At 45.2% G+C, this 25,060-nt stretch overlaps 1 protein-coding gene across 14 annotated transcripts in view; it reads right to left on the bottom strand.

Annotated features, from left to right (window-relative positions):
• Positions 1 to 10,023: 10,023 nt before the first annotated feature.
• The window catches only part of MAGI2 (membrane associated guanylate kinase, WW and PDZ domain containing 2), a 526,993-nt gene continuing 511,956 nt past the window's right edge, over positions 10,024 to 25,060 (bottom strand). For 10 of the 14 annotated variants that reach the window (XM_070755140.1, XM_070755141.1, XM_070755134.1 and 7 more), the window contains one exon: positions 10,024 to 14,291. In XM_070755140.1, the coding sequence (XP_070611241.1) occupies positions 13,507 to 14,291 (785 nt within the window). In that variant the 3' untranslated portion in view covers positions 10,024 to 13,506. Of the gene's footprint in view, positions 14,292 to 21,390; positions 21,502 to 25,060 lie in introns of all 14 variants that reach the window. The other 4 variants (XM_070755143.1, XM_070755147.1, XM_070755145.1 and 1 more) reach the window with 3 other exon arrangements.

Raw genomic sequence — 25,060 nt, 5'->3', positions numbered from 1 at the left:
AGACCTCTGGATTTCTGTCGTTCAATTGCACGCACAAGAGTTGCGGATGACAAGTTGCCACTCCGTTAGGCGAGCTCGAAGGCTGTGTGCATTTGCCTAGAGGGCCCTTGGGTCTCACGCAGGTGAGAGTTGCTGCTCCCGCTGCTACTGGTGTGCTGCATGCGCAGCTTCGGGTGTCCAGCATGCGCATGCATGCGTTCCAGTGAGATTTTGCTTCTGCGCATGTGCAGGAAGCAACATCTTGCGAGGGGATGTGAGATTTTGCTTCTGCGCATGCACAGGGAGGAAAATCTTGCGAGGGGATGAGAGATTTTGCTTCTGCTCATGCACAGGGATCAAAATCTTGCAAGGAGATGTGAGATTTTGCTTCAGCTCATGCACAGGGATCAAAATCTTGCAAAGGCTGCGAGATTTTGCTTCTGCGTATGCACAGGGATCAAAATCTTGCAAGGGGATTTGAGATTTTGCTTCTGTGCATGCATCTTGCGAGGGGACGCACATGTGTGTGAGATTTTGGCAGGGTTTTTTTTACTTCTGCGCATGTGCAGAAGCAAACAAATCACCAAAATCTCTCTCTAAAGTGCGTCCCATCACTATATTTTTGTTTCGTGTAGATGCACAGAAGCAAAATCTTATTGGGATGTGTGAGCACACCAGACAACCGAAACTACGCGCGCAGGTCTCATTTTACTACCGGTGTGCAGCGTGGCCCGTACAGGGTAGAAACCCGATACTGGCCTCAGATGATATTCATGGCCTTGGCGGTAAAAGTCCATTGGCGTTGGGCAGCTATACCGAATCTGAATCAATAAAAAGTTAAATTATCGGTTTTACAGATTTAGAACAGGGGTGTTCAAACTCCATTTCATTGAGGGACACATCAGGGTTTTGTTTGACCTCGAGGGGCATTGGGGCGGAGTGGGTGTGGACAAAGGGGCATGGCCGTCTTGATGTCACTCGTGTTCAGGGGTTTCCTGCGGCAGCCCGAGACTTCTGCCAGCGAAAACGGGCTCCCGATTTATGTTTTCAGCTGAGACGGCCTCCTGCAACACCCTGCCAGCAAAAACAGAGCCCGCTTGAACTCTGTTTTCACTGGCAGAAGGTTGCAAGAGGTCGTCCCAGTCGAAAACGGAGATTGGGAGCCTGTTTTCGCCGGCAGAGGCACCGCGGGCTGGTCATTTCCAGGATGGCCTAACCCCGCAGGTCGTATTCGGCCCCGAGGCCGTGAGTTTGACACCTCTGAGTTAAGATTGATCGTTATTTGAAGAAAAAAGGATCAGTTAATTTTTATTTATTTTTTTAAAAATCAGCTGAGAATAAACCATCTTCCATTTATCAAGTTAGATTAGATTTAGATTAGATTTATTGGATTTATATGCCGCCCCTCTCCGCAAACTCGGGGCGGCTCACAACAAAGTAAAAACAATACATAATAACAAATCCAATACAGTAATCCAGCAGGCAAAATGATCCCATTGTCTTATGTTGAATAGCTCTGGAAAATCCTGCATTTCTCAGTTGATCCCTTGAGTTTAGAATTTTAAAACACCGATATTGTTCAATGTAAGTAAGAGAAAATAATAGAGCTGGCAGAAAGAATTGTTAGACAGTCACTTCCTCTGCAGAATTATTACCATTGATCTTGTGTGTGGTATAAGGTATTTTTCTATATAAAGTAACGCAGAAATTTTGTATTTTATTTGTTTCTGTACTAATGACCAAAGTACCTTCTGTTGTATTATTTGTTTGTTGACCCTTTATCCCTCCTCAAAAGAATGTGTTACTAGAGCTTTAACAACATGCAATGTGTAATTTTATCATGTCAAATTTTGACGCACACATGACCTGTCCTTCATTTGTGTTGTCTGATGTTCAGGTTATGTTTAGGAATTAAGTCTATTTTGTATATTATTTTTTTGTTCCAAAATACGGTACAGACCTATGTTAACAAAGCTAAGTTTTACAAAGAATATATTTTAAGAAGAAAAACAAAACTAAATTAAAAGAACTGTTTGGTTTTGGGGATGAGTTCTGCAGAGCGATCAGAAATCCTATCCCATTCTGCCTTACCATTGTTTGGGGAAAAAAGAAGTTTTCATAAAGAAGCATTTTTTTGGGTTTTTTGTTTTGTTTTTAAGTATCAAAACATGGAGTATGATCTCATTTGAAGGCCGCGGTTTTGAGTTTGAGCAGAAATTTGATCGTAAGTGTACCATAACTGCAACTTAGCGGTATGCTGGTTTGTTGCACTAATTCTGGTTAAGAAGCATGAGAGCTACCAGGTAGGAAATGTGTACCTCACAATAATGACAAGTTTAAATTGTGCCATTGGTCTATGAAACCTACAATGGAGAAGCTAAGCATATCTTAAATATCCCTTTATTTTTGACAGAGCGGTAAGGAGAACGGGGCAAATGTTTAATTGTTGTTGACTTATGTTTGTAACGGGCAACGTGCTGAAGCTTGGAATAAAATCTGTGGATGATGGTATAATCCTGAGTATTCCCTTGTGGGTTGTTTTGGGTTTGTTTGTTTTTATTTTGCTACCCAGAGTCCTGACCGGCTCTATCAATTAGCAGCAATTAAGCCCCAATGAAAACTCGGACTCCAAATTCGTAGATTCAAAAGTCTATTTACAAAGCAAACTCAAAAGAATGGCACTTTGCCTGCCAAGACTTCAGCGTTATCAGTCCACTGATAATAAATGTCCAACAGAAAGTCATAAATTGCAGCCAATTAACTCAAAGTAAATAGTTACAAGGTTTTCCAAGACTAGATCTTTGCAAGGTTGCAGACGGAAACACACTTCGGCTCTCTATTTAGAAATGAACGTTGGAATTCCGCAAGCGAGCTTCCCTTTTCCTCCCATTTGATGATGGGATCTCCTGTCTCCCTCGCATTCTTCTCACTCTCGCATCTAGAATGGGGTCCATCACATCCCCCTCTGACTCTGTCACATCTGTGGGATCTGCAGCCTCCTGAGTATCCCCAGGCCCCAACTCCCCCTCTGTTTCACTGTCTGACTCCTCTGATAGATACACTGGCCCAGATGGGCCCGATTCATCCTCATCAAAGTCCATGACTAGAGTAGCTGGATGTGAGCTGTGAAGCCAAAAACCGTCAAAATCTCTCACACACAAGGGTCCTTGCATGAGACTTCACTTCCGGCATATGAGCAGAAGCCGAATCTTGCGCCGATGTGCATGCGCCTCCAAAGCTGTGATAGAAACATAGAAGATTGATGGCAGAAAAAGACTTCCTGGTCCATCTAGTCTGCCCTTATACTATTTCCTGTATTTTATCTTAGGATGGATCTATGTTTATCCCAGGCAAGTTTAACTTCTGTTACTGTGGATTTACCAACCACGTCTGCTGGGAGTTTGTTCCAAGCATCTATGACTCTTTCAGTCAAATAATATTGTCTCACGTTGCTTCTGATCTTTCCCCCAACTAACCTCCGATTGTGCCTTGTTCTTGTGTTCACTTTCCTATTAAAAACACTTCCCTCCTGAACCTTATTTAACCCTTGAACGTATTTATATGTTTCGATCATGTCCCCCCCACTTTACCTTCTGCCCTCCAGACTATACAGATCGGGTTCATAAAGTCTTTCTTGTTAAGTTTGATGCTTAAGACCTTCCACCATTTTTGTAGCCCGTCTTTGGACCGGTTCAATTTGATCCATCTCTTTTGGTAGGTGAGGTCTCCAGACCTGGACACAGTATTATTCCAAATGGGGTCTCACCAGCGCTCTATACAGCAGGATCACAATCTCCCTCTTCCTGCTTGTTATACCTCTAGCTATGCAGCCAAGCATTCTACTCACTTTCCCTACCGCCTGACTGCACCGTTCACCCATTTTGTGACTTTCAGAGATCACGACCCCTAAATCCTTCTTTTCTGAAGTGATGGTGAAACTATGGCGCACGTACCATGGGTGGCACGTGGAGACATATCGGAGGGCACCCAAGGCATTGCCCTATGTCAGCTCCAGCACATCCATGCGCAAGCCAGCTGATTTTCCGCCTTGAGGAAGGACATTTTTATTTATTCGAGTTTTTTGCCACCCTTCTCCTTAGACTCAAGGCGGCTTACAACATGTTAGCAATAGCACTTTTTAACAGCCAGTGTATTGCCCCACAATCCGGGTCCTCATTTTACCCACCTCGGAAGGATGGAAGGCTGAGTCAACCTTGAGCCGGTGATAAGATTTGAACAACTGACCTGCAGATCTACAGTACAGTCAGCTTCAGCGGCCTGCAGTACAGCACTCTACCTGCTGCGCCACCCCAGCTCATTTCACACTCCGGGACTTCAGGAAGCTTCCCTGAAGGCTCCGGAGTGCAAAAAATAGCACAATGGGCAAACCGGGAGTCTGTTTTTCCGAACTTCCGGTTTGCCCATTTTTTCACCGTCCCAGGCTTCAGTGAGGTCTGAGCGCATGCGTGGGGATCAGGGAGATTGTGCGCGTGTGCAGGAGCAGCACATGGGGTGCGCATACATGGGGGAAGGGAAGGGTTGTGGTCACATGCACACATGCTAGCACACACACATTTTCTTTGGGCACATGAGCCAACAAAGGTTCACCACTGATCCAGAGAAGAATCTCTTCGCTAATTTTGTTTATGAAAAAAAAATGAGAAAAAAAGAATAAGAAGAATTATTAGAAGTGCGCAGTGTGCTTGATGTTCACTTTCTAATTAAAAAGTGATACTCTCAGGGCACTCAACGAAGGGAACCCAATGTTTTCTGTTTAAGTTGCTTGTTTGGACACACAAGCCCTTCATTCTACTACATTCGACCAGTGTTTCGCAACCTTGGCAACTTGAAGATATTTGGACTTCAACTTCCAGAATTCCCCAGCCAGCATTTGTGAGAATACATTCTGTTCTCAAATGTCATTTCTCTTGATGTCTTGATGCTTCGCTTCTAACGCCACAAGGTGGCTCTCTGAACCCAGCAAAAAGCTACCTAGAGCTAAGTTTAAGCTTGTGAAGAAAATTCAGACGGGACTTTTGTCATCAACCTTCTCAAGAGGCTGTTAACGGTTGAAGCCCATGAAGAAATTCCAATTATGCGATTAATATCACACACTCCCAATTCTGGAGACTTCAATGAAGATAAGGACTGTGGAAGCCAAACCCTATGACGAACGATGGAGGAAGGAAGGTATGTCCAGTAGAGAGAACCATGGGTGACATTTTTAAAAAAATGTTTGTTTATTTATTTTATTTGTCATACAAGTATATTTGTCATACAAGTATAGAGAAAATATTATTTCACTGAAAGAGTAGTAGATCCTTGGAACAAACTTCCAGCAGACGTGGTTGGTAAATCCACAGTCACTGAATGTAAACATGCTTGGGATAAACATATATCCATTGTAAGATAAAATACAGGAAATAGTATAAGGGCAGATTAGATGGACCATGAGGTCTTTTTCTGCCGTCAGTCTTCTATGTTTCTATGTATTGTGTTGTAGTATGTTTAACATAAGTATAAAGTAGAGGGAGAAAAAATAAAAAGACATTAGGACAGGAACGCTAGGCACGAAGGTGCAATTATGCACGCCCCTTACAGACCTCTTAGAAAAGGGGAGAGGTCTATTGTAGACAACATAAGGTTGAAGATTTTGGGATTGGGGGAAGAAACAACAGAGTCCGGTAGTGAATTCCAGGCGTTGACCACTCTATTGCTGAAATCGTATTTTCTGCAGTCTAGTTTGGGGCGATTTACATTTAGTTTGTATCTATTGCGTGCTCTTGTGTTGTTGTTGCTAAAGGTGAAGTAGTCGCTAACAGGGAGTACACACGATTTTATGAACAACAGTTAAATCAGTTTGGAGGCGGCGTAGCTGTAAATTGTCTAAACATAGTAATTGAAGTCTGGAGGAGTAGGGTAATTTGTTGCGTGAGGAGGAGTGGCGGGCTCTTCTTGTGAAGTATTTCTGGACTCCTTCGATTGTATTAATGTCTGTTATGCAGTGTGGATTCCATAGAGGTTGTTCTGTCAGGCTCTCTGATAGGAGCCTCCCGAAAATTCAAGGATACAAATTTCAGACACACACGTTTGAAAATTCAAAACAATGTTCTTTATCACAAAAGTCAAAATAAATTAAGCACTCTTTTTGTATTGCTAAGAGCACTCTTCCCAAAACAACTGGGTAGTCTGTACAATTTCCCTTAAGCAGTCATTAAGTACTTAGCTAGCAGCTGTGGAGAAACTTCACACCCCTTCTTCTTCCAACGAAGGGAGACACACACACACACGCTGCTCTGCTTTGGTTTCAAAGGCGTGAAAAAGCAACTAAGTCCAGCACACAAGATTCCTGATGAAACTGCAACAGATATTCTTCCACAATGGCCAAACCCACATGCTGCTATTTATAGCAACAGCCCTAATTACTGGAGCCCCACCCAAACACAGGTGGCCTCTCTTATTTCCTGTAATATGTTCTTACTTGGTCTCTTCTACGCATAATTCTGCACTTGCGTGGGTCCAAAATGTCATCATCTGATGCTATAGAAGATAAGGAAGATTGACTTCCTTGGCTGTGTGCCAAGCCCCCTCTGCCGAGTCACTCCCACCTTCTTCTTCGTCCGAGGAAACTAAACTCTGATCCGATTCTGTCGGCAATAACACAGGCCTGTGACATGTTGAAGTTTCCCCTGCATCCACCTCCCCATTCCCTGGGGCAGGAGCTGGGCCAGAGCCAACCACAACACAGGTGAGCTGTATTCAAGAATTGGTATGACAAATGTTTTGTATGCTCTGGTTAGTAGATCGGTGCTTCTAGAGAAGAAGCTGCGTAGAATTAAGTTTGTGACTCTTAGTGCTTTTTTGGGCAGCTTTCCAATATTTGAGGGACTGTCCCACAGAAGATGGGGTTGACCTCTTCTCCAAAGTATCTGAGGCAGCGGTGAAATCTACTTACCTTTCCTACCTGTTTGGAAGCGCCCACTGCGCTCGGTTTTTTTCATTCCCGCTCAGGAGTGGGTCCTAACTTACCTGCTGGTTCACTTCTTCCTGCTTCCTCATGAGTGCGCATTTCGGAGAGGGATGGCATACAAGTCTAATCAATTATTATTATTATTATTATTATTATTATTATTATTATTATTATTATTATTATTACAGTGGTACCTCATCACACGAACTTAATTGGTTCCAGGAGGAGGTTCGTAAGGTGAAAAGTTCGTAAGATGAAACAATGTTTCCCATAGGAGTCAATGTAAAAGCAAATAATGCGTGCAAATCCTTCAGGAAAATCCCAGACTTTAGAAGGGAGGCGAACAGAGGGCAGGGAGGAGCAGCTAAAGGGGGAGGGTGGAAGAAGCAAGGCTAGGCTAAAGGGTGAGTGGGAAGGAAGAAAGGCAAGGGGGGCGCCCCTCCCTTTTCTTTCTTCAAAAGACACCCTTTCAGTGCCTGTGCAAGCATGCAAAATCTTTACTCCTCCAAGCTGCCCCTCCCTTTTCTTTCTTCAAAAGACACCGTTTCAGTGCCTTTGCAAGCACGTTGTTCTCTGCAAAATTTTTCCTCCCCCAAGCTGCCCCTCCCTCCTCCCTTTTCTTTCTTAAAAAGACACCCTTTCAGTTCCTTTGCAAGCACGTTGTTCTCTGCAAAATCTTTCCTACTCCAAGCAGCCCCTCCCTTTTCTTTCTTCAAAAAAGGGGAAAAAAAGAAACCCCTTCATCCCAGCAGCAGCTGCTTGGGTTCGTAAGGTGAAAATAGTTCAGAAGAAGAGGCAAAAAAATCTTAAACACCGGGTTTGTATCTTGAAAAGTTCGTTAGAAGAGGCGTTCGTAAGATGAGGTATCACTGTATTATTATTGTTCTGTCTGGGTTCCACCAGACTTCAACACCAACTGAAAAAAGCATCCAGACACGCTGGTAAAAAGCAAAGTCACTTTATATCTTTGAAAACAAACACAGAGAACAAAAACTGTTCTTACAAACTGAAATGCTATGAGGCTTCACAGAAGAGTCACGATGGCCAGACAATACAACAGGCTTCTTGCTGGCACACACCCCACTGTAGATAATAAAACCCACGCCTCCCCCAAGTTTTCAGCAGTCGAGGCCACAAACCAGAATCAGAAACGCCAAGGATTGAAGCAAGGTCACAGAACTCCCAAAAGATAACTTTCCACAATATAGGAAGGGCGGGCCTGCCTTTTCAACCTTTCTGAGGAGAACCACACCCAAACCCAGCTGTTGCCTATTAGGGATGGAAATACCTGGCTAATTGTCCCCTTCGTTGGGAGGCCCTTCTCTGCCTCATATCGATGATGGCTTGTGCGTTCTCATCTAAGGATTCCAGGCTACTCGCTGGGGAGAGCTCCCCCCCGGGGGTCTCAGGCTGTTCTCCCTCCTCTTCGTCCTGGCATTCCTCTTCCCCGTCTGCCTGGTCCTCCTCCTCCTCCTGTTCCTTGTCCTCCCCCTCTGAGCATGGAGCCGGCAAATTTCCAGCCATTCCCTGAGGAGCCTCAGACTGAATCACAACAATTATTATTATTATTATTGCAGTGCTATTTTTTTTAAAGCGGGAAACAAAATGGCGATGCATGCACAATGCCAGAAACACGAAAAATATTCAAAAAATATTCAAAAAAATATTTTCCAGAAAAAAAGATGGCGACGTCAATGGACTGGCACCGCCTCTGCCTCTATTTGTGACAGCTCCATTCCCACTTCCCCCTCGGAGCTCTCAGATTGCCTTGATGTTGACCTCGACTCTCACACCTCCTCTGATTCGGCTGCTGGAAGGGCCGGCAGCCACAGCACTCACCTCCCTGTTGTAGGTACTCCAACATTGGAGGTTTTTAATAAGGGATCGGACAGTCTGGAATAATATCGAGTTTCCTGCTTCAGCAGGGAGTGGGGTGGACTAGAAGCTCTCCAAGGTCCCTTCCAAATCTGCTATTATTGGAATATCTAGTGGGCAGGACCCTCCCTAGCAGTTCGGGATATATAGACTTGCAACCATTTATTTAGTCCACTGTTTGAAGTTGGAACAGCTTTGAAAATAAGTGAGCTATGATCGTTTTTCACACTTACGACTGTCACAACATCTCCGTGGTCACGTGGTCAAAATTTGAAATTTTGTCAACTGGTTCATATTTATGACAGTGGTGGTGTACCAGAGTGATGTGGCCACGTTTTGGGATCTTCTGACAAACAAAGCCAATGGGGAAGACAGATTCACTCGACAATTGGGTAACTAACTTAAGAACTGCAGTGATTCACTTAACAACCGTGACAAAAAACAGTTATAAAATGGGGCACAGTTCTTTTAACAACTATCTTGCTTAGCAATGGGAAATTTTTGGCTTCATTGTCGTACATTGAGGACTATCTGTATCTGTAGCAATGTAGATAATTATTTTAGTCTGGCAAGATTCAGTCATACATGCACAACTAGTCTGGCTTTAGTCTGGCAAGATTCAGTTGTATGTGCACGGCTTTAGTCTGGCAAGATTCAGTTGTATGTGCACAACATTAAACTGGCAAGATTCAGTCATACATGCACAACTAGCCTGGCTTTAGCCTGGCAAGATTCAGTTGTACGTGCACGACTTTAGTCTGGCAAGATTCAGTCATACATGCATAACTAGTCTGGCTTTAGTCTGGCAAGATTCAGTCATACATGCCCAACTAGTCTGGCTTTAGTCTGGCAAGATTCAGTCATACATGCACAACTAGTCTGGCTTTAGTCTGGCAAGATTCAGTCATACATGCACAACTAGTCTGGCTTTAGTCTGGCAAGATTCAGTCATACATGCACAACTAGTCTGGCAAGATTCAGTCATACATGCACAACTAGTCTGGCTTTAGTCTGACAAGATTCAGTTGTATGTGCACAACTTTAGTCTGGCTTTAGTCTGGCAAGATTCAGTCATAGCTGCACACCAATAAAGGAACTGCTCCGAAGTAACTCCACGTGTCGTTCATGGTTCTTGGAGGCTGGACACCTCCTTCCATAATGAATTACACGGTATAAACAGTTGGGAAAAAAAGATTCTTGGATATATATTTTATTTGAGTGGTTTAGAATATCATACAGTAAACAAGATTTCTGTAAAAGTTAATTTATCCATAGTGGTGTTTCATAAAAATAGTTGCTCACTTTCAGCTTTTCTGTGACTATTAATACATGGAATTATATTTATAGCAATAGAGCTGTACAAGGTAAATTCACAGCTAACACTACACAGAAATATTATCTGGAATGGGGTTTAAATGATGCCTTCACAGGTTATCAATTACAGCCACATAGAGCGGTGTGATCCGCACAAGAAGAGGGATGATGGGTAGGAGGCAAACTGAAGTCAAACTCTCCCTCTTTGCTAGAGAAGGTCCTGTCTACATTTCAGGTTTAATAAATTAAACAGCAACTTATGCCAAATATCTAGGCTGGGGATAAAGATATATCTCTCTCTATTTCTTTAATTAATATATATAGACAGATAGATATTCTATTTTGTAAACAGCTACATATCTTTGTGCTTTCTTAAAAAACTAGAACGGGACAGGTTCTTAAATATGCATTTTTGATTATTCCCCCCCCTCCCCAAGGTGCAAAAATCTTTTCCTTCTTTTCAATTTGATTTAGTCTTAAGATATAAGAGAGAACTCCATAGCTCCCGAAGAAAACTAAATGAAAACGTGGATTAACTGATTGTAAACCGAGCAGAACTAGAAGTAAAGCGTTTTCTTCCTTGACTAATATTCTTGTTTCTGCCCTCTGATCAAATTAAAATTTCTCCTGATCTGAAAGTAACTGGATTCTGCTCACCGAACAAGGTTACTTCTGAGAAATAGGAGGGCTTGCGAGAATATATATACAGTAGTACCTCTAGATACGAGCTGCTCCACCTGCGAGTATTCCAAGTTACGAGCCACGGGGGGAGAGAAATTTCTTTTCGAGACCCGAGCTCAAATTCGGGATACGAGCCGAGCGTCCACTAGGTGGCGCAAGAATCCTTGCTTCTGGTTATCTCGGAGGGGAAAAACAAAGTCTAAAGCCATTTGTTCCAGATACGAGTTGTTCGACATGCGAGCTCCGTTCTGGAATGAATTAAACTCGTATCTAGATGAGGTACTACTGTGTATATATATTCAAGTCAGTAGTGGGTTCTAAAACTCTTCGCTACCGGTTCATGGGCACACAACGCATGCAGAGAAGAATCCTGCGTGGGCGGATGGAGCCTCTCGCCACCCGCGCTACCGGTTCTAAAAACCGGTCCAAACCGGGAGCAACCCACTACTGTTTCAAGTTCACTAACGCTTTTGTCTGGGAAGGGGAAGTTATTACTAAGTGCTGCTGCTTTATTTTCTATTGCTGTGGCTTGGAGGGAAAAAAGAAATTAGCAAACCTTTCAGAAATTAAGCGGGTTGATTCGCGGCGCTCAGGGAGCAAAGCCAACACTTTGTCGGTGTGCAAATGAAACGTTCATTATGGCACTGGAGACGTGAAAAAAGACACAGAATATGGAAGGAAGGAACACGGCGTTGCCTCGTGGGTTTCTATCATAAAAAATAGGACTTACGTGGACATCTATTTTAGACTTTCTAAAGTGCGACAGGGAGTACAGTTCAAAGGCGGGGCCTTTTTAAAAGAAGTTGAATTAGTATTGAGACAGTGATGAGTTCTTGCAGGAGACCAAGGCCGTTTGGATAGGAATATATATATATATATATATTTGTTTTCGTAGATTTTCACGGGTACAGGTATGATGGTCTTGGTATATTCGGGTTTCTTCCCGTGCTCACTTGAGATCAAGGAGAGAAACACCAGCCTGAAGATGATGAGTGGGACCTCATCGAAATTTCTGGCGACGTTTCGACGAGTTCCAACTCATAATCTTCAGGCTGTTGCTTCTGTCCTTGTTCTAGGGCGAACACAGCAAGACCTGAGCTGCCTTCCTTCTATAAATACTGGTGGCTGGGTGTGGCTTGATCCCTCAGCAATTGCCTGCTGTGTAGAAACTTCCTGGTGCATCAGTGGGGTAACACTTGGGGTCGTTGATGTAACTGAAGTATGCTGATTAGTTAATGATTGTGGATTAGGCATGATATCCTGAGTTAGTTGGAGCTTGCAGGCTACTTGGTTGTTTTGCAATGTGTGTTCTGAGTCTGGTTTCAGTTTCTATGGCTGGGATACGTTTGTTAATGAGGGCTGGTTTCCAGATGTCTGGTGGGCGGGAGGTATCATCCCGCTTGTTCATATTTTGGGGATGTTTCGCCCTAGAACAAGGACAGAAGCACCAGCCTGAAGATGACGAGTGAGACCTCGTCAAAACGTCACCAGAAATTTCCAAATCCTACACAGGAAGAAACCCGAATATACCAAGACTGTCATATATATATATATGTATATATATATATATGTATCTATGTATGTATGTATGTATATTTGTTTTTCATTTTTCAAGATTCACTCTCTCGTCGTGGTCATCTGGTAAATGAAGTTTAGGATCCCTCCTGTGAGACCTAAGTCAGTGGACCTCAAACTTTCAGGCACCAGGGACCAGTTCCGTGGAAATATTTTTTCCCCTGTGAACCAGAGTGGAAGTGGTTTTGTGTATTTCCTGCATCCTACAGATGGGATTTCCCCTCTTATTTGCATGCTGCAATCTGGTTCCGGTCCACAGCCGGAGGGAGGGAGGAGGGTTGAGGATCCCTGACCTAGGTGATATTTGGCGATCCAATTTTGTAGGCTGGCCTGTCTGGGAGAGGAATCTATCTGAGGCTAGGTTCCTGAATGGAATCCCACCCTTATTGTCTCAGCGTACAGATATAGGGTTGGTTCACGAAATGGACATAAAAATGATTCTGCTTTAGCGAATTCGCTAGGGCGCCTCGTAATGAATTATGATACTAACATCGGACAGATTCGGTTCTCCCCTCCCTCACCCCAAAGTGTTAACAGTAGAGACATAGCATGGATTTACAATTTCAATGCTTCAACCCCTGTCTAGATATGCCGAGAACTATTTATTTACAACGTTGAGTTCAGATAAAATATTCTATTTCCACTTTTTTTAACTTTCCCCGTGCAGGTTTGTTTTAAGGCGATGTTCCAGTTTATGATTGCTCTATCTTCTTCCAGTTTCTCGATATAAAGTTTGAATGAAAAAAAAAAATCCCCCCTAAGACCTTCTTCATGCAGTGGAAAACGTCGAAGTAAAGCTACACTGCGTGGGTCCACTGTCCTTCCATATTATATTTTGGTTTCTTCCGTAGCTGCCAAAGTCTCTGACATGAAACTGAGGACTTAAAAGGTCACATTTAAGATACAAGAGTGACTTTATCTTCCATTACCATATTAAGATGTAGATGCGTATTATGCAAGTGGTCGCAGAATCACACGTTACTGCTTTCGGGGGGGTTTTCCCATCGTTTTTTGAGCAGGTGAGTTAAAATAAATTAAAATGAGGGGAGACAGAAAGAAGGAGGGCGTTTTGCGTCACTGTGAACCACAAGAAGGCAACATTCCCAGATGGCTTATCGGCTCATAGCAGAAGTGGTCGATTTTAGGATCCCAGGTAACTTATCGGAGCCAGGGATTTTCCAAGGCCCCGGCGAGACCGTTGCCTTCCGGGCGGTAGGGTTGGGGTTGTGTGTTGGGATGGGATGGGTGTGTCCCTTCCGTGGGAATTCGCCGGGCTTCCTCTCCGGTTCTTTCTGGCTGTGATCCACGTCACTTCCGTGGGAGCTGCAGCTATTGCTACTATACGCCTTGGTAGCACCAATGGAATCCAACTTGACGTGTTCGGTTGACTTCTTCTCTGCAGCCGCCGTGACATAAGGATCCTTCGCTCCAAGGGATCCTCCTCGTTTGCTCTCCAACCTCTTGGATCTCCCAACCCATTCCTCATTGGTTCCAGCACATCCATGTCCTCTGACGCCATCCTCGGCCATTAGGTTGAGTCCTCCTGCCTTAGTTTCCAGCAATGGCCTCTCCATCGTCTTACTCTTGCCTTCCGAGCTTGCTTTCCTCCATACCTCTTCGTGTTTTGACCGATCGACCTTCTTAGGGCTTGCGGACCTCTCCGTCTGTTCGCCTAACCGTTTCTTCCTGTGGCCGTTGACCGGAAACTCCTTTGGTTTGTTGGCGTGATGTTCCCTCTTGTTATCCCAAGCTGAGTCTGGGCTCATCTGGCAGGAAGGGTCAGAGGATTGGGCTAGATGCGATGAAGATAATGGCAAGACAATGTCATCGGGGGAAAGAGTTACTTCCGACAGACCTGGGGAGGTAGCAGCGGGAGCCCTCCGGGAGTTTGGTTCGTCTGTTTGAACAAAGAGAAACAAGGTTAGTTCCCCAGCCACCCCGTCGAGTATTCGTCACAATGCCTAGACAGTTCAACAGAAATCCACCCCCGTCGTTTTTTCAAAAGCTTGGCGAAAAGGAGGGAGCAGACGAGCAAGTGAGAGAAGCCATTTCAAAAGAAATCCCAACTGAGGCATTGCTAATTTTTCTCTCTTTGATGCTCTTCTAAAGTTGCATGTTGAGAGCTACGGTGCATTTTTTTTTCTGCCTTACAAAAGCTAGCCTTGACTCTTTCGACTCTAAAGAAGAGGCAGTAAAAAGGCTTGGCTTTCATCCTTTGGGTCAATCATAGAAACATAGAAGATTGACGGCAGAAAAAGACCTCACGGTCCATCTAGTCTGCCCTTATACTATTTCCTGCATTTTATCTTAGGATGGATCTATGTTTATCCCAGGCATGTTTACATTCAGTGACTGTGGATTGACCAACCACGTCTTCTGGGAGTTTGTTCCCAACCATCTACTACTCTTTCAGTAACATAATATTTTCTCATGTTGCTCCTGAATTTTCCCCCAACTAACCTCAGATTGTGCCCCCTTGTTCTTGTGTTCTATTAAAAACACTTCCCTCCTGAACCTTATTTAACCCTTTAACATATTTAAATGTTTTGATCATGATCCCCTTTCCCTTCTGTCCTCCAGACTGAGTTCATTAAGTCTTTCCCAATAGGTTTTATGCTTAAGACCTTCCACCATTTCTGTAGCCCGTCTTTGGACATGTTCAATTTGATCAATATCTTTTTGTAGGTGAAGTCTCCAGAACTGAACACAATCATATCACCTGTGGCTATCTTTTGGAAGGGGCATTGAAGAAAGGGGTTGGCTCACCCAAAGGGAAAAGGTTATTACCAGGAGGGGGTTCCTCTTTGCCGGTACTACCGGAGTGCTCCTGGTGACTGGCATGGATGCGTGCGCATGTGGTGGATGGACGCACATCAGCGCGAGATTCAGTTTCTGCACATGTGTCGGAAGCCAAATGTCACATGAGGACATATGCACAAGTGAGATTTCAGTAATTTTCACCAATCGTTTTGCTTCTGCGCATGCACATGGTGCATACAGGGTGCAATCCAAAAGTAATGCAATAAAAGTAATTTATTGAACAGATTTGCACAAACAGTTAAAATTCTTCAAAGTACTGTCCTTGGGCCTCTACACATTTTTTCCAGTGACTCTGCCATAACCGGTACGTGCCCTGGAAGGCATCTTTGGGGACCTCTCGCAAGGTTTTCGTCACAGCTGATTGGATCTCTTTTATGGACAAAAAACGCACCTTGCCACAACGTGCTACAAGTCCGCGAGTTCCTGGCCAAATACCAGGTGCCAACGCTGCCCCCCCCCCTATAATCCTGACATCGCCCCAGCAGTCTTCTTTTGGTTCCCACGAATTAAGGCAGCCCTGAAAGGAAAATGAGCCGGGGTGGTGCAGCAGGTAGAGTGCTGTACTGTAGGCCACTGAAGCTGACTGTAGATCTGAAGGTCAGTGGTTCAAATCTCATCACCAGCTCAAGGTTGACTCAGCCTTCCATCCTTCCGAGGTGGGTAAAATGAGGACCAGGATTGTTGGGGGGGCAATATGCTGGCTCTGTCAAAAAGTGCTATTGCTAACATGTTGTAAGCCACCCTGAGTCTAAGGAGAAGGGCGGCATAAAAATCGAATAAATAAATTAAATAAATAAATAAACCCATAGAAGAGATCCAATCAGCTGTGACGAAAACCTTGCGAGAGGTCCCCAAAGATGGGGAGAAGCCTCCGTGGGGCCTCTCTAGGAATCTCCTGGGAGGAAACAGGACTGGAAAAGGCATGGAGAAGCCTATGTTTGGCCTCTCTAGGAATCTCCTGGGAGGAAACAGGGCCGGAAAAGGCAAGGAGAAGCCTCTGTGGGGCCTCTCTAGGAATCTCCTGGGAGGAAACAGGGCCGGAAAAGGCGGGGAGAAGCCTCCGTGGGGCCTCTCTAGGAATCTCCTGGGAGGAAACAGGGCTGGAAAAGATGGGGGAAAGCCTCCGTAGGGCCTCTCTAGGAATCTCCTGGGAGGAAACAGGACTGGAAAAGACAGGGAGAAGCCTCCATGGAGCCTCTCTAGGAATCTCCTGGGAGGAAACAGGGCTGGAAAAGACGGGGGAAAGCCTCCGTAGGGCCTCTCTAGGAATCTCCTGGGAGGAAACAGGGCTGGAAAAGACAGGGAGAAGCCTCCATGGAGCCTCTCTAGGAATCTCCTGGGAGGAAACAGGGCCGGAAAAGGCAAGGAGAAGCCTCTGTGGGGCCTCTCTAGGAATCTCCTGGGAGGAAACAGGGCCGGAAAAGGCGGGGAGAAGCCTCCGTGGGGCCTCTCTAGGAATCTCCTGGGAGGAAACAGGGCTAGAAAAGGCAGGGAGAAGCCTCCGTGGGGCCTCTCTAGGAATCTCCTGGGAGGAAACAGGGCTGGAAAAGATGGGGGAAAGCCTCCGTAGGGCCTCTCTAGGAATCTCCTGGGAGGAAACAGGGCTGGAAAAGACAGGGAGAAGCCTCCATGGAGCCTCTCTAGGAATCTCCTGGGAGGAAACAGGGCTGGAAAAGACAGGGAGAAGCCTCCATGGAGCCTCTCTAGGAATCTCCTGGGAGGAAACAGGGCTGGAAAAGGCGGGGAGAAGCCTCTGTGGGGCCTCTCTAGGAATCTCCTGGGAGGAAACACGGCCTCCACTCTCCCTGTGATTTCCCCAATCACACGAATCATTTGCTTCTACATTGATTCCTATGGGAAAAATTGCGTCTTACAAACTTTTCTACTTAAGAACCTGATCCCGGAACGAATTACTTAGAGGTACCACTGTATTACTGTAGTACTACTGAATACACAGTATTTCTTTCACTGTCTGTTATTGCCGCCTCTGTTAATAATTTAGGTTTATAGAATAAGAATGAGCGGCCTATCAAAATGTCCATTATGTAAATGTAATTTACAACTTCAGAAGACGTTTTGGGAAGACGTGAATTACTGATTTGAAGACAGATCCTGCTGATGCCACAACACATTTCTCTAATCTTCTTTTTGTTTACAAACTTGGGCTCAAAGTGACATATTTTCAAAAAGGATGTTTTATACATGTTATTTATTTACAACATTTGCAAATCTCTCTAGACTGAGAGTAATCCTTTTTTAAAAAAAGAAAAAACCCTTTTCATACACTGCCTCAAATCTGCACTATATCTTTGTTAAAATATTACACCAGGATAGAAATTTGACAAAACTTTTGAATAATGGTTAAATACATATCCTGGTTTCTTTGTGTGTGTGTGTGTGTGTAAATAGCAATGGAATAATTTCTGATAATTCTAATCTTTTCTTCGGATCAGACAAGAACGAAATATTCTTGGGTTGCATGAAATGGAGCAGTCCATAAATTTTTTACATACATTGTTTTTTATTTTAAATCTGCATTCTTAAAAAAGAAATTAATTCCTTATCTTCTCTTCGCTTTTATTTCCCCATATAATACGCTGAATTCAGATCGTCTTTTTTAAAGCCCAGGATAAATGTTCATTAATTTTCCTTTGAATTTTAATCTCAGGTTAACCTTGAATGAAATGCATAATTGCCCAAGGAAGCTTATACTGCACCAATTAAAAAAACAGAATCATGAGAGGAATATAAAAGAACTCCAACAAACTCAATAATTTATATATTCGGTTACAACATGGCATCTAAAGAAACATGTAGCCCATCAATGACTCTATTGCATTAACTGAACTGAAGGAGGAAGTTAGCAATTGAAGTGGCAACATGCAGAAATGAAAGTACAGTTAAATCTCAGATAAAGGGGTTTTTTTTTCCGGGTATAAATTTTTTCTTTATTTTTCTTTCAACATACAATAAAACAACATGAGCAATAAAAAAGTTTAAAGTTTATTTTTTAATGCTACAGGTCTAAAAGTGTGCAATAGGGTTGATATTCCTGGAGGGGTCTGTAATATGTTAAATGATTTAGCTTTACTAGATAAATGGTTAAAGCAATGGAAACTGCAGTTTAATGTTTCCAAATGTAAAATAATGCACTTGGGGAAAAGGAATCCTCAATCTGAGTATTGCATTGGCAGTTCTGTGTTAGCAAAAACTTCAGAAGAGAAGGATTCAGGGGTAGTGATTTCTGACAGTCTCAAAATGGGTGAGCAGTGTGGTCGGGCGGTAGGAAAAGCAAGTAGGATGCTTGGCTGCATAGCTAGAGGTATAACAAGCAGGAAGAGGGAGATTGTGATCCCCTTATATAGAGCGCTGGTGAGACCACATTTGGAATACTGTGTTCAGTTCTGGAGACCTCACCTACAAAAAGATATTGACAAAATTGAACGGGTCCAAAGACAGGCTACAAGAATGGTGGAAGGTCTTAAGCATAAAACGTATCAGGAAAGAGTTAATGAACTCAATCTGCCTAGTCTGGAGGACAGAAGGAAAAGGGGGGACATGATCAAAACATTTAAATAGGTTAAAGGGTTAAATAAGGTTCAGGAGGAAAGTGTTTTTAATAGGAAAGTGAACACAAGAACAAGGGGACACAATCTGAAGTTAGTTGGGGGAAAGATCAAAAGCAACATGAGAAAATATTATTTTACTGAAAGAGTAGTAGATCCTTGGAACCAACTTCCAGCAGACGTGGTTGGTAAATCCACAGTAACTGAATTTAAACATGCCTGGGATAAACATATATCCATTGTAAGATAAAATACAGGAAATAGTATAAGGGCGGACTAGATGGACCATGAGGTCTTTTTCTGCCGTCAGTCTTCTATGTTTCTATGTTTCTAATAAATCATCCAAAGGATATCGAAATCCCTCCGCTCCATAGAGGACTTGGCATAATGGTTAACCTAGCATCAAATCAATTTATAATGTTTGGAGGGAAAAAAAGGATTTAGTAAAATCAAACCCCTTAAGTTAACATCTGTAGATTAGCGGTGGGTTACTCCCAGTTAGGCCCAGTTCTGTGAACCAGTAGTAGTGGGGACAGGAGGCTACGACACTCTGTCGACCCGCCCAGAATGCTCCACTCACTTCCTGCCAGGGGCGGATTCCACTTACTACCGCTAACGGTATACTTCCTGTGGAACTCTAGAACCCCGCTGCACTGTTGCGGTTGGCTCTGGCCCAGCTCCTGCCCCAAGGAATGTGGAGGTGGAGGTGGGGGTGACATCCACATGCTGCAGGCCTGTTTTGCTTCCAGTAGAATCTGTCTCCTCTGACCAAGGAAGCGTGAGTGACAGGGAAGAGGGAGTTTGGCAGACAGCCCAGGAGGAGATCAATCATCTGTATCATCCCTGGATTCTGAACAAGAATTTTTTTTCAGGTGTCCTTGATGTTCTCTGAACTTGGTTGTTTTCTTGCAGAAAACATAGTTTGATTGAACTTATTTTTAATCAATCACCGACTGCTAATAACTGTCTTAGTAGAGGTCACACACACACAAACCTCAAAACAGTATTTTCTTGCAAAAGCTCAACTGTTAGTCATCACTAACCGGTGGCATAAGCTCAGAAAGTCTTAAACCAAAGAATAGCAATTAGTCTTTGATAGCTCGGGAAGTTTGGCAAAATGCCCAGAAGTTGTCCTCAACTAACAAACCAAAGCAGATAAGCAGAGCAGAGATTTTCCAGACAGGACAAACCACATGAATTTCAAACATCATTTGCTGCAGAGATTCAACTGCCCCGGCTTTCCTTAAGTAGATTTAGGGAGTGGCCAATTAGCTCCAAGTCTTACTCCCGAGGAGACCTCCTCTGGAGTAACCAATCCTGCCTTTTGGCAGCTATGCAGGCTTGTGCATGAAGAAGAGGACAAGTCTCTTCTTCCTCATCACTGCTATGAGATGCTGGAGGTTCCCACCTGTCCGTCCATCACCCTGGGGGGAGAATTATTGACCCCCTCGGAGAGGGTCCGCAACTTGGGCATCCTCCTTGATCCACAGCTCACTTTAGAGAACCATCTTTCAGCTGTGGAGAGGGGGGCGTTTGCCCAGGTTCGCCTGGTGCACCATTTGCGGCCCTATTTGGACTGGGACTCACTGCTCACAGTCACTCATGCCCTCATCACCTCGAGGTTCAACTACTGTAATGCTCTCTACATGGGGCTACCTTTGAAAAGTGTTCGGAAACTTCAGGTTGTGCAGAATGCAGCTGCGAGAGCAGTCATGGGCTTCCCTAGGTATGCCCATGTCACACCAACACTCCGCTGTCTGCATTGGTTGCCGATCAATTTCCGGTCACAATTCAAAGTGTTGGTTATGACCTTTAAAACCCTTTATGGCATTGGACCAGAATATCTCCGAGACCGCCTTCTGCCGCACGAATCCCAGCGACCGATTAGGTCCCACAGAGTGGGCCTTCTCTGGGTCCCGTCAACTAAACAATGTCGGTTGGCGGGCCCCAGGGGAAGAGCCTTCTCTGTGGCGGCCCCGACTTTCTGGAACCAGTTCCCCCCAGAGATTAGAACTGCCCCTACCCTCCTGGCCTTTTGTAAACTCCTTAAAACCCACCTTTGTCGTCAGGCATGGGGGAACTGAAATTTCTCCCCTGGGCATATACAGTTCATGTATGGTATGCTTGTATGTATGTCTGCTTAATAATGGGTTTTTTTTTAAAAAAAAAATCTTAAATTGTAAATTATTAGATTTGTTATGAACTGGTTTTATAGTGTTGTGAGCCGCCCCGAGTCTACGGAAAGGGGCGGCATACAAATCTAAATAAACAAACAAACAAACAAACAAACAAACAAATATAAAATAAATAAATAAATAAAATAAATAAATTAAATTAAACTAAATTAAATTAAATTAAATTAAATTAAATTAAATAATTAAATTAAATTAAATTAAATTAAATTATTAAATTAAATTAAATTAAATTAAATTAAATTAAATTAAATTAAATTATAAAATAAAACAAAACAAAACATAACTAACTAACTAACTAACTAACTAACTAACTAACTAACTAACTAAAGGGTTATGAGCAATTAGACAAAGCTCCATTAAAGAAAGCAAAGAGAAATCTGTCAAGGTATATTAGCAAATGGCAGAGGTTACACACCGTATCTTTAGGATGGCCCAGTAAGTAGAAATATGGAGAACCATGCTTGTCATTTTTCATGCACATGGACACACTGGAAGATAGCGTTCCTAAAGGAAGGGGAGGAACAGCCTAGGACCAATCATTAGAATTAACAAAAGCAGTAACATCAAGACATAATTAATCATTTACTACTACTACTACAATTATTATTATTATTATTATTATTATTATTATTATTATTATTATTATTATTATTCTACAACAAAAAAAGCTTTGCGTGATTAGAAGAGACATTTATAAGCAATAGCCAGCTTTATTTCCTAATATAGATAAGACAAAGAGGCATGCAGACAATTAACGAAGGAAAGAGAATTGCAGACATATTTCAGTAACAGATATACAGTGATACCTTGTCTTACAAACTTAATTGGTTCCGGGACGAGGTTCTTAAGGTGAAAAGTTTGTAAGATGAAACAATGTTTCCCATAGGAATCAATGGAAAAGCGATTAATGCGTGCAAGCCCAAAATTCACCCCTTTTGCCAGCCGAAGCGCCCGTTTTTGCACTGCTGGGATTCCCCTGAGGTTCCCCTCCATGGAAAACCCCACCTCTGGACTTCTGTGTTTTTGCGATGCTGCAGGGGAATCCCAGCATCGCCAAAACGAGAGCTTCGCTGGCAACGGAAGTCCGGAGGTGGGGTTTCCCAGTGAAGGGAGCATCAGTGAAATCACAGCATCGCAAAAACACCAAAGTCCTCGAAACCCCATCTCCGGACCTTTGTGTTTTTGCGATGCTGCGATTTCACTGAGGCTCCTCTCACTGGGAAACCCCACCTCTGGACTTCCGTTGCCAGCAAAGCGCCCGTTTTTGTGCTGCTGAGATTCCCCTGCAGCATCACAAAAACACGGAAGTCCGGAGGTGTGGTTTCCCATGGAGGGGAGCCTCAGGGGAATCCCAGCAGTGCAAAAACGGGCGCTTCGCTGGCAATGGAAGTCTGGAGGCGGGGCATCCCAGCAGCAGCATTGGGTTTGTAAGGTGAAAATAGTTTGTAAGAAGAGGCAAAAAAATCTTAAACCCCGGGTTTGTATCTCGAAAAGTTTGTATGACGAGGCGTTTGTAAGACGAGGTATCACTGTACAGGCAGTCCTCAACATATATTAGTAATTCGGCCGTTAAGTGAATTTGGTTTCTCAATTGACTTTGCTGCTCGGAAAGTCACCGGAGAGGATAACATGACCGAGTCAGTATCTGAATTTTCATTGCCTGACCAGGGAATGTAGCCATCGTCATAAGTGTGAAAAAAACTATATCGTGTCCCTTTTTTCACTGCTGTTGTAACTTTGAACGGTCACTAAATGAACTGTTGTAAGAGGAGGACTACCTGTAGACAGGAGAATGTCTAGATCCTTTCTTCACCATGATTGTGAACGGATAACCATGGTTAATTGTTGGAATTCTCTGTTGGAATTTATTTCTATGCAATTTCTATGCAGAGAGCCCGGGTGGCGCAGCAGGTAGAGTGCTGTACTGCAGGCCACTGAAGCTGACTGTAGATCTGAAGGTCAGCGGTTCAAATCTCATCACTGGCTCAAGGTTGACTCAGCCTTCCATCCTTCCGAGATGGGTAAAATGTGGGGGCAATAGCCTAGCTCTGTTAAAAAGTGCTATTGCTAACATGTTGTAAGCCGCCCTGAGTCTAAGGCATAAAAAAACGAATAAATAAATAAATAAATAAATTACCGGACTCTGTAGTGTCATCCCCAAACCCCCAAGACTTTACCCTTGGATTATCTATGGTTGACCTATCCAGATTCCTAAGAGTTCAGTAAGGGGTGAGTACAAGTGCACTAGAGTGCCTTCCGTCCCGTCCTATTGCTCTCCTATATCTCCTATACCTTTCTTCTATTCCTATATCTCTTCTTCTATTCTTTCATTGATGTGTTCTATTACTATATCTTCTTTTCTATTATTTCTTAGTTATATTTTACTATGAGTATCTCCTCTATAACCTTCATCATGTATTTTACTATGTGTATATAGATATACAGTGAACCCTCGATCATCGCGAGGGTTCCGTTCCAGGACCCCAAGCGATGATCGATTTTTCGTGAAGTAGCGGTGCGGAAGTAAAAACACCATCCGCGCGTGCGCAGATGGTGTTTTTACTTCCACCGCCGCCCGCCCTTCACCCGCCGTTGCCAGCTCCACTTCCCAAGCCTGCTAATGAAATCCAACCCACGGCGGCCCTTTCCCTTTCCAGGCTGCGGGCGGGGTCCGGAGAACAATGCCTGGCGCCACGCTCCCAGCTGGGCTTTTTTCCCCCATTTCCCCTCGGGTGGAATTTCAGACCCTCCGCCGGTTGGATTTCATTAGCAGGCTCGATAGCAAGTTCTTCCTCCCTTTAGAAAGCCCCGCAGCCTCCTCCGCCCGGCGGGAGGAGGGAAAAGGCCGCCAGCGAGGACCCGCAAAGCCACCGTCGCCGCCGCAGCGAGGCCGAGCTGCCCGCTCCCACGGCACGGGCTCCCAACACAGCGCCGCTCAGCCCGGCCTCGGCGACGCCTCCGCGGATCCGCCAGCCCAGCCGAGCGACGCCTCTCTGGTCTGGGCGAAGGCAGTGGGCAGTCCCCGCCGCAGCAGTCCCCGCAGGCACCGCGCGCCAAGGGCCGGCCAGGCCGCCGGCCAACAAAGGGGCTCCCTCGTCTCCCTCGTTCGGGCAGGTTTACAAAGGCAGCGCGGCAACTTGGAGCCCGGCGCGCCCCGCAGCCCCTGCCACGCCTCGCCCGCCCCCGCCTGGCCGGCGCTCCGGCTACCCCCGGCTGAGGAAGAACCGAGTAGCCCCCGCCCTCCCCCGCCCGGCTCCCTTCAGCCCCCCGGGGTCAAGCGGGCGGGGGCGGCCGGGACCTCGCCTGTCTCCGCCGCCCGCATCGCCCCTCCGATGGGCCGGCCTCCCCCGCCCGCCTCTGCTGCAGCCACCGCCGCCTCCCCGACTACCAGAAGCCGGGGACGGCGGGCAGGGGCATGAAGGATCTCTTGCGGGGGAAAAGCCGCTAGCCAGCTTTCGGAGCTCCTCCGCCATCACCCGGCTTCTGGTAGAAGCCTTCTCTCTTTTTTTTCGTGCGCTTGGCGAGGAAAGGCAGGCGGGGAGGAGGTGACGGGGCCAAAGGGGGCCGAGGGAAGCTCGGCTGCGGTCGAGAGAGAAACGGCTTGGGCTCGCCGCAAGAAAAAAAAGAGACAGGCTTTTAGTTTTGGCTGCGGGGGGAGGGAATCCCGCCGCAAGGTAAGCTTCGGGGCGGGGCGGGCGGGGCCCTTTTGTGCCAGTCGGGGAGGCGGTGGCGGCTGCAGCAGAGGCGGGCGGGGGAGGCCGGCCCGCCGGAGGGGCGATGCGGGCGGCGGAGACAGGCGAGGTCCCGACCGCCCCCCCGCCCACTTGGCCCCAGACCGGTGCAGCAGGAAAGGGACGGAGAAGGCTCACTGACAGCCCTTGCCCATCGCCGCGCCTTCGCTTCCCCCCCTCCCCCGCTGGATCCGGCAGCGTGCTGAGGGGAATTGCCGCGGACTGGAGGCAGTGAGGCAGACCGGCTCCGAGGCGAGCGGCCGGAGCTGCGCCCTCCTTCGCCCGCCAGGTGAGGCGAAGGCGAGGGGCGCGCGGCTGCAGCGAGGAGCCGAAGATCCGGGCGGGGAAGACCCA

The sequence above is a fragment of the Erythrolamprus reginae genome, chromosome 6, assembly GCF_031021105.1.
Source record: "Erythrolamprus reginae isolate rEryReg1 chromosome 6, rEryReg1.hap1, whole genome shotgun sequence".
Classification (NCBI taxonomy): domain Eukaryota; kingdom Metazoa; phylum Chordata; class Lepidosauria; order Squamata; family Dipsadidae; genus Erythrolamprus; species Erythrolamprus reginae.
The sequence above is the reverse complement of the archived record's forward strand: the minus strand, read 5'-3'. Positions and strand labels throughout refer to the sequence as shown.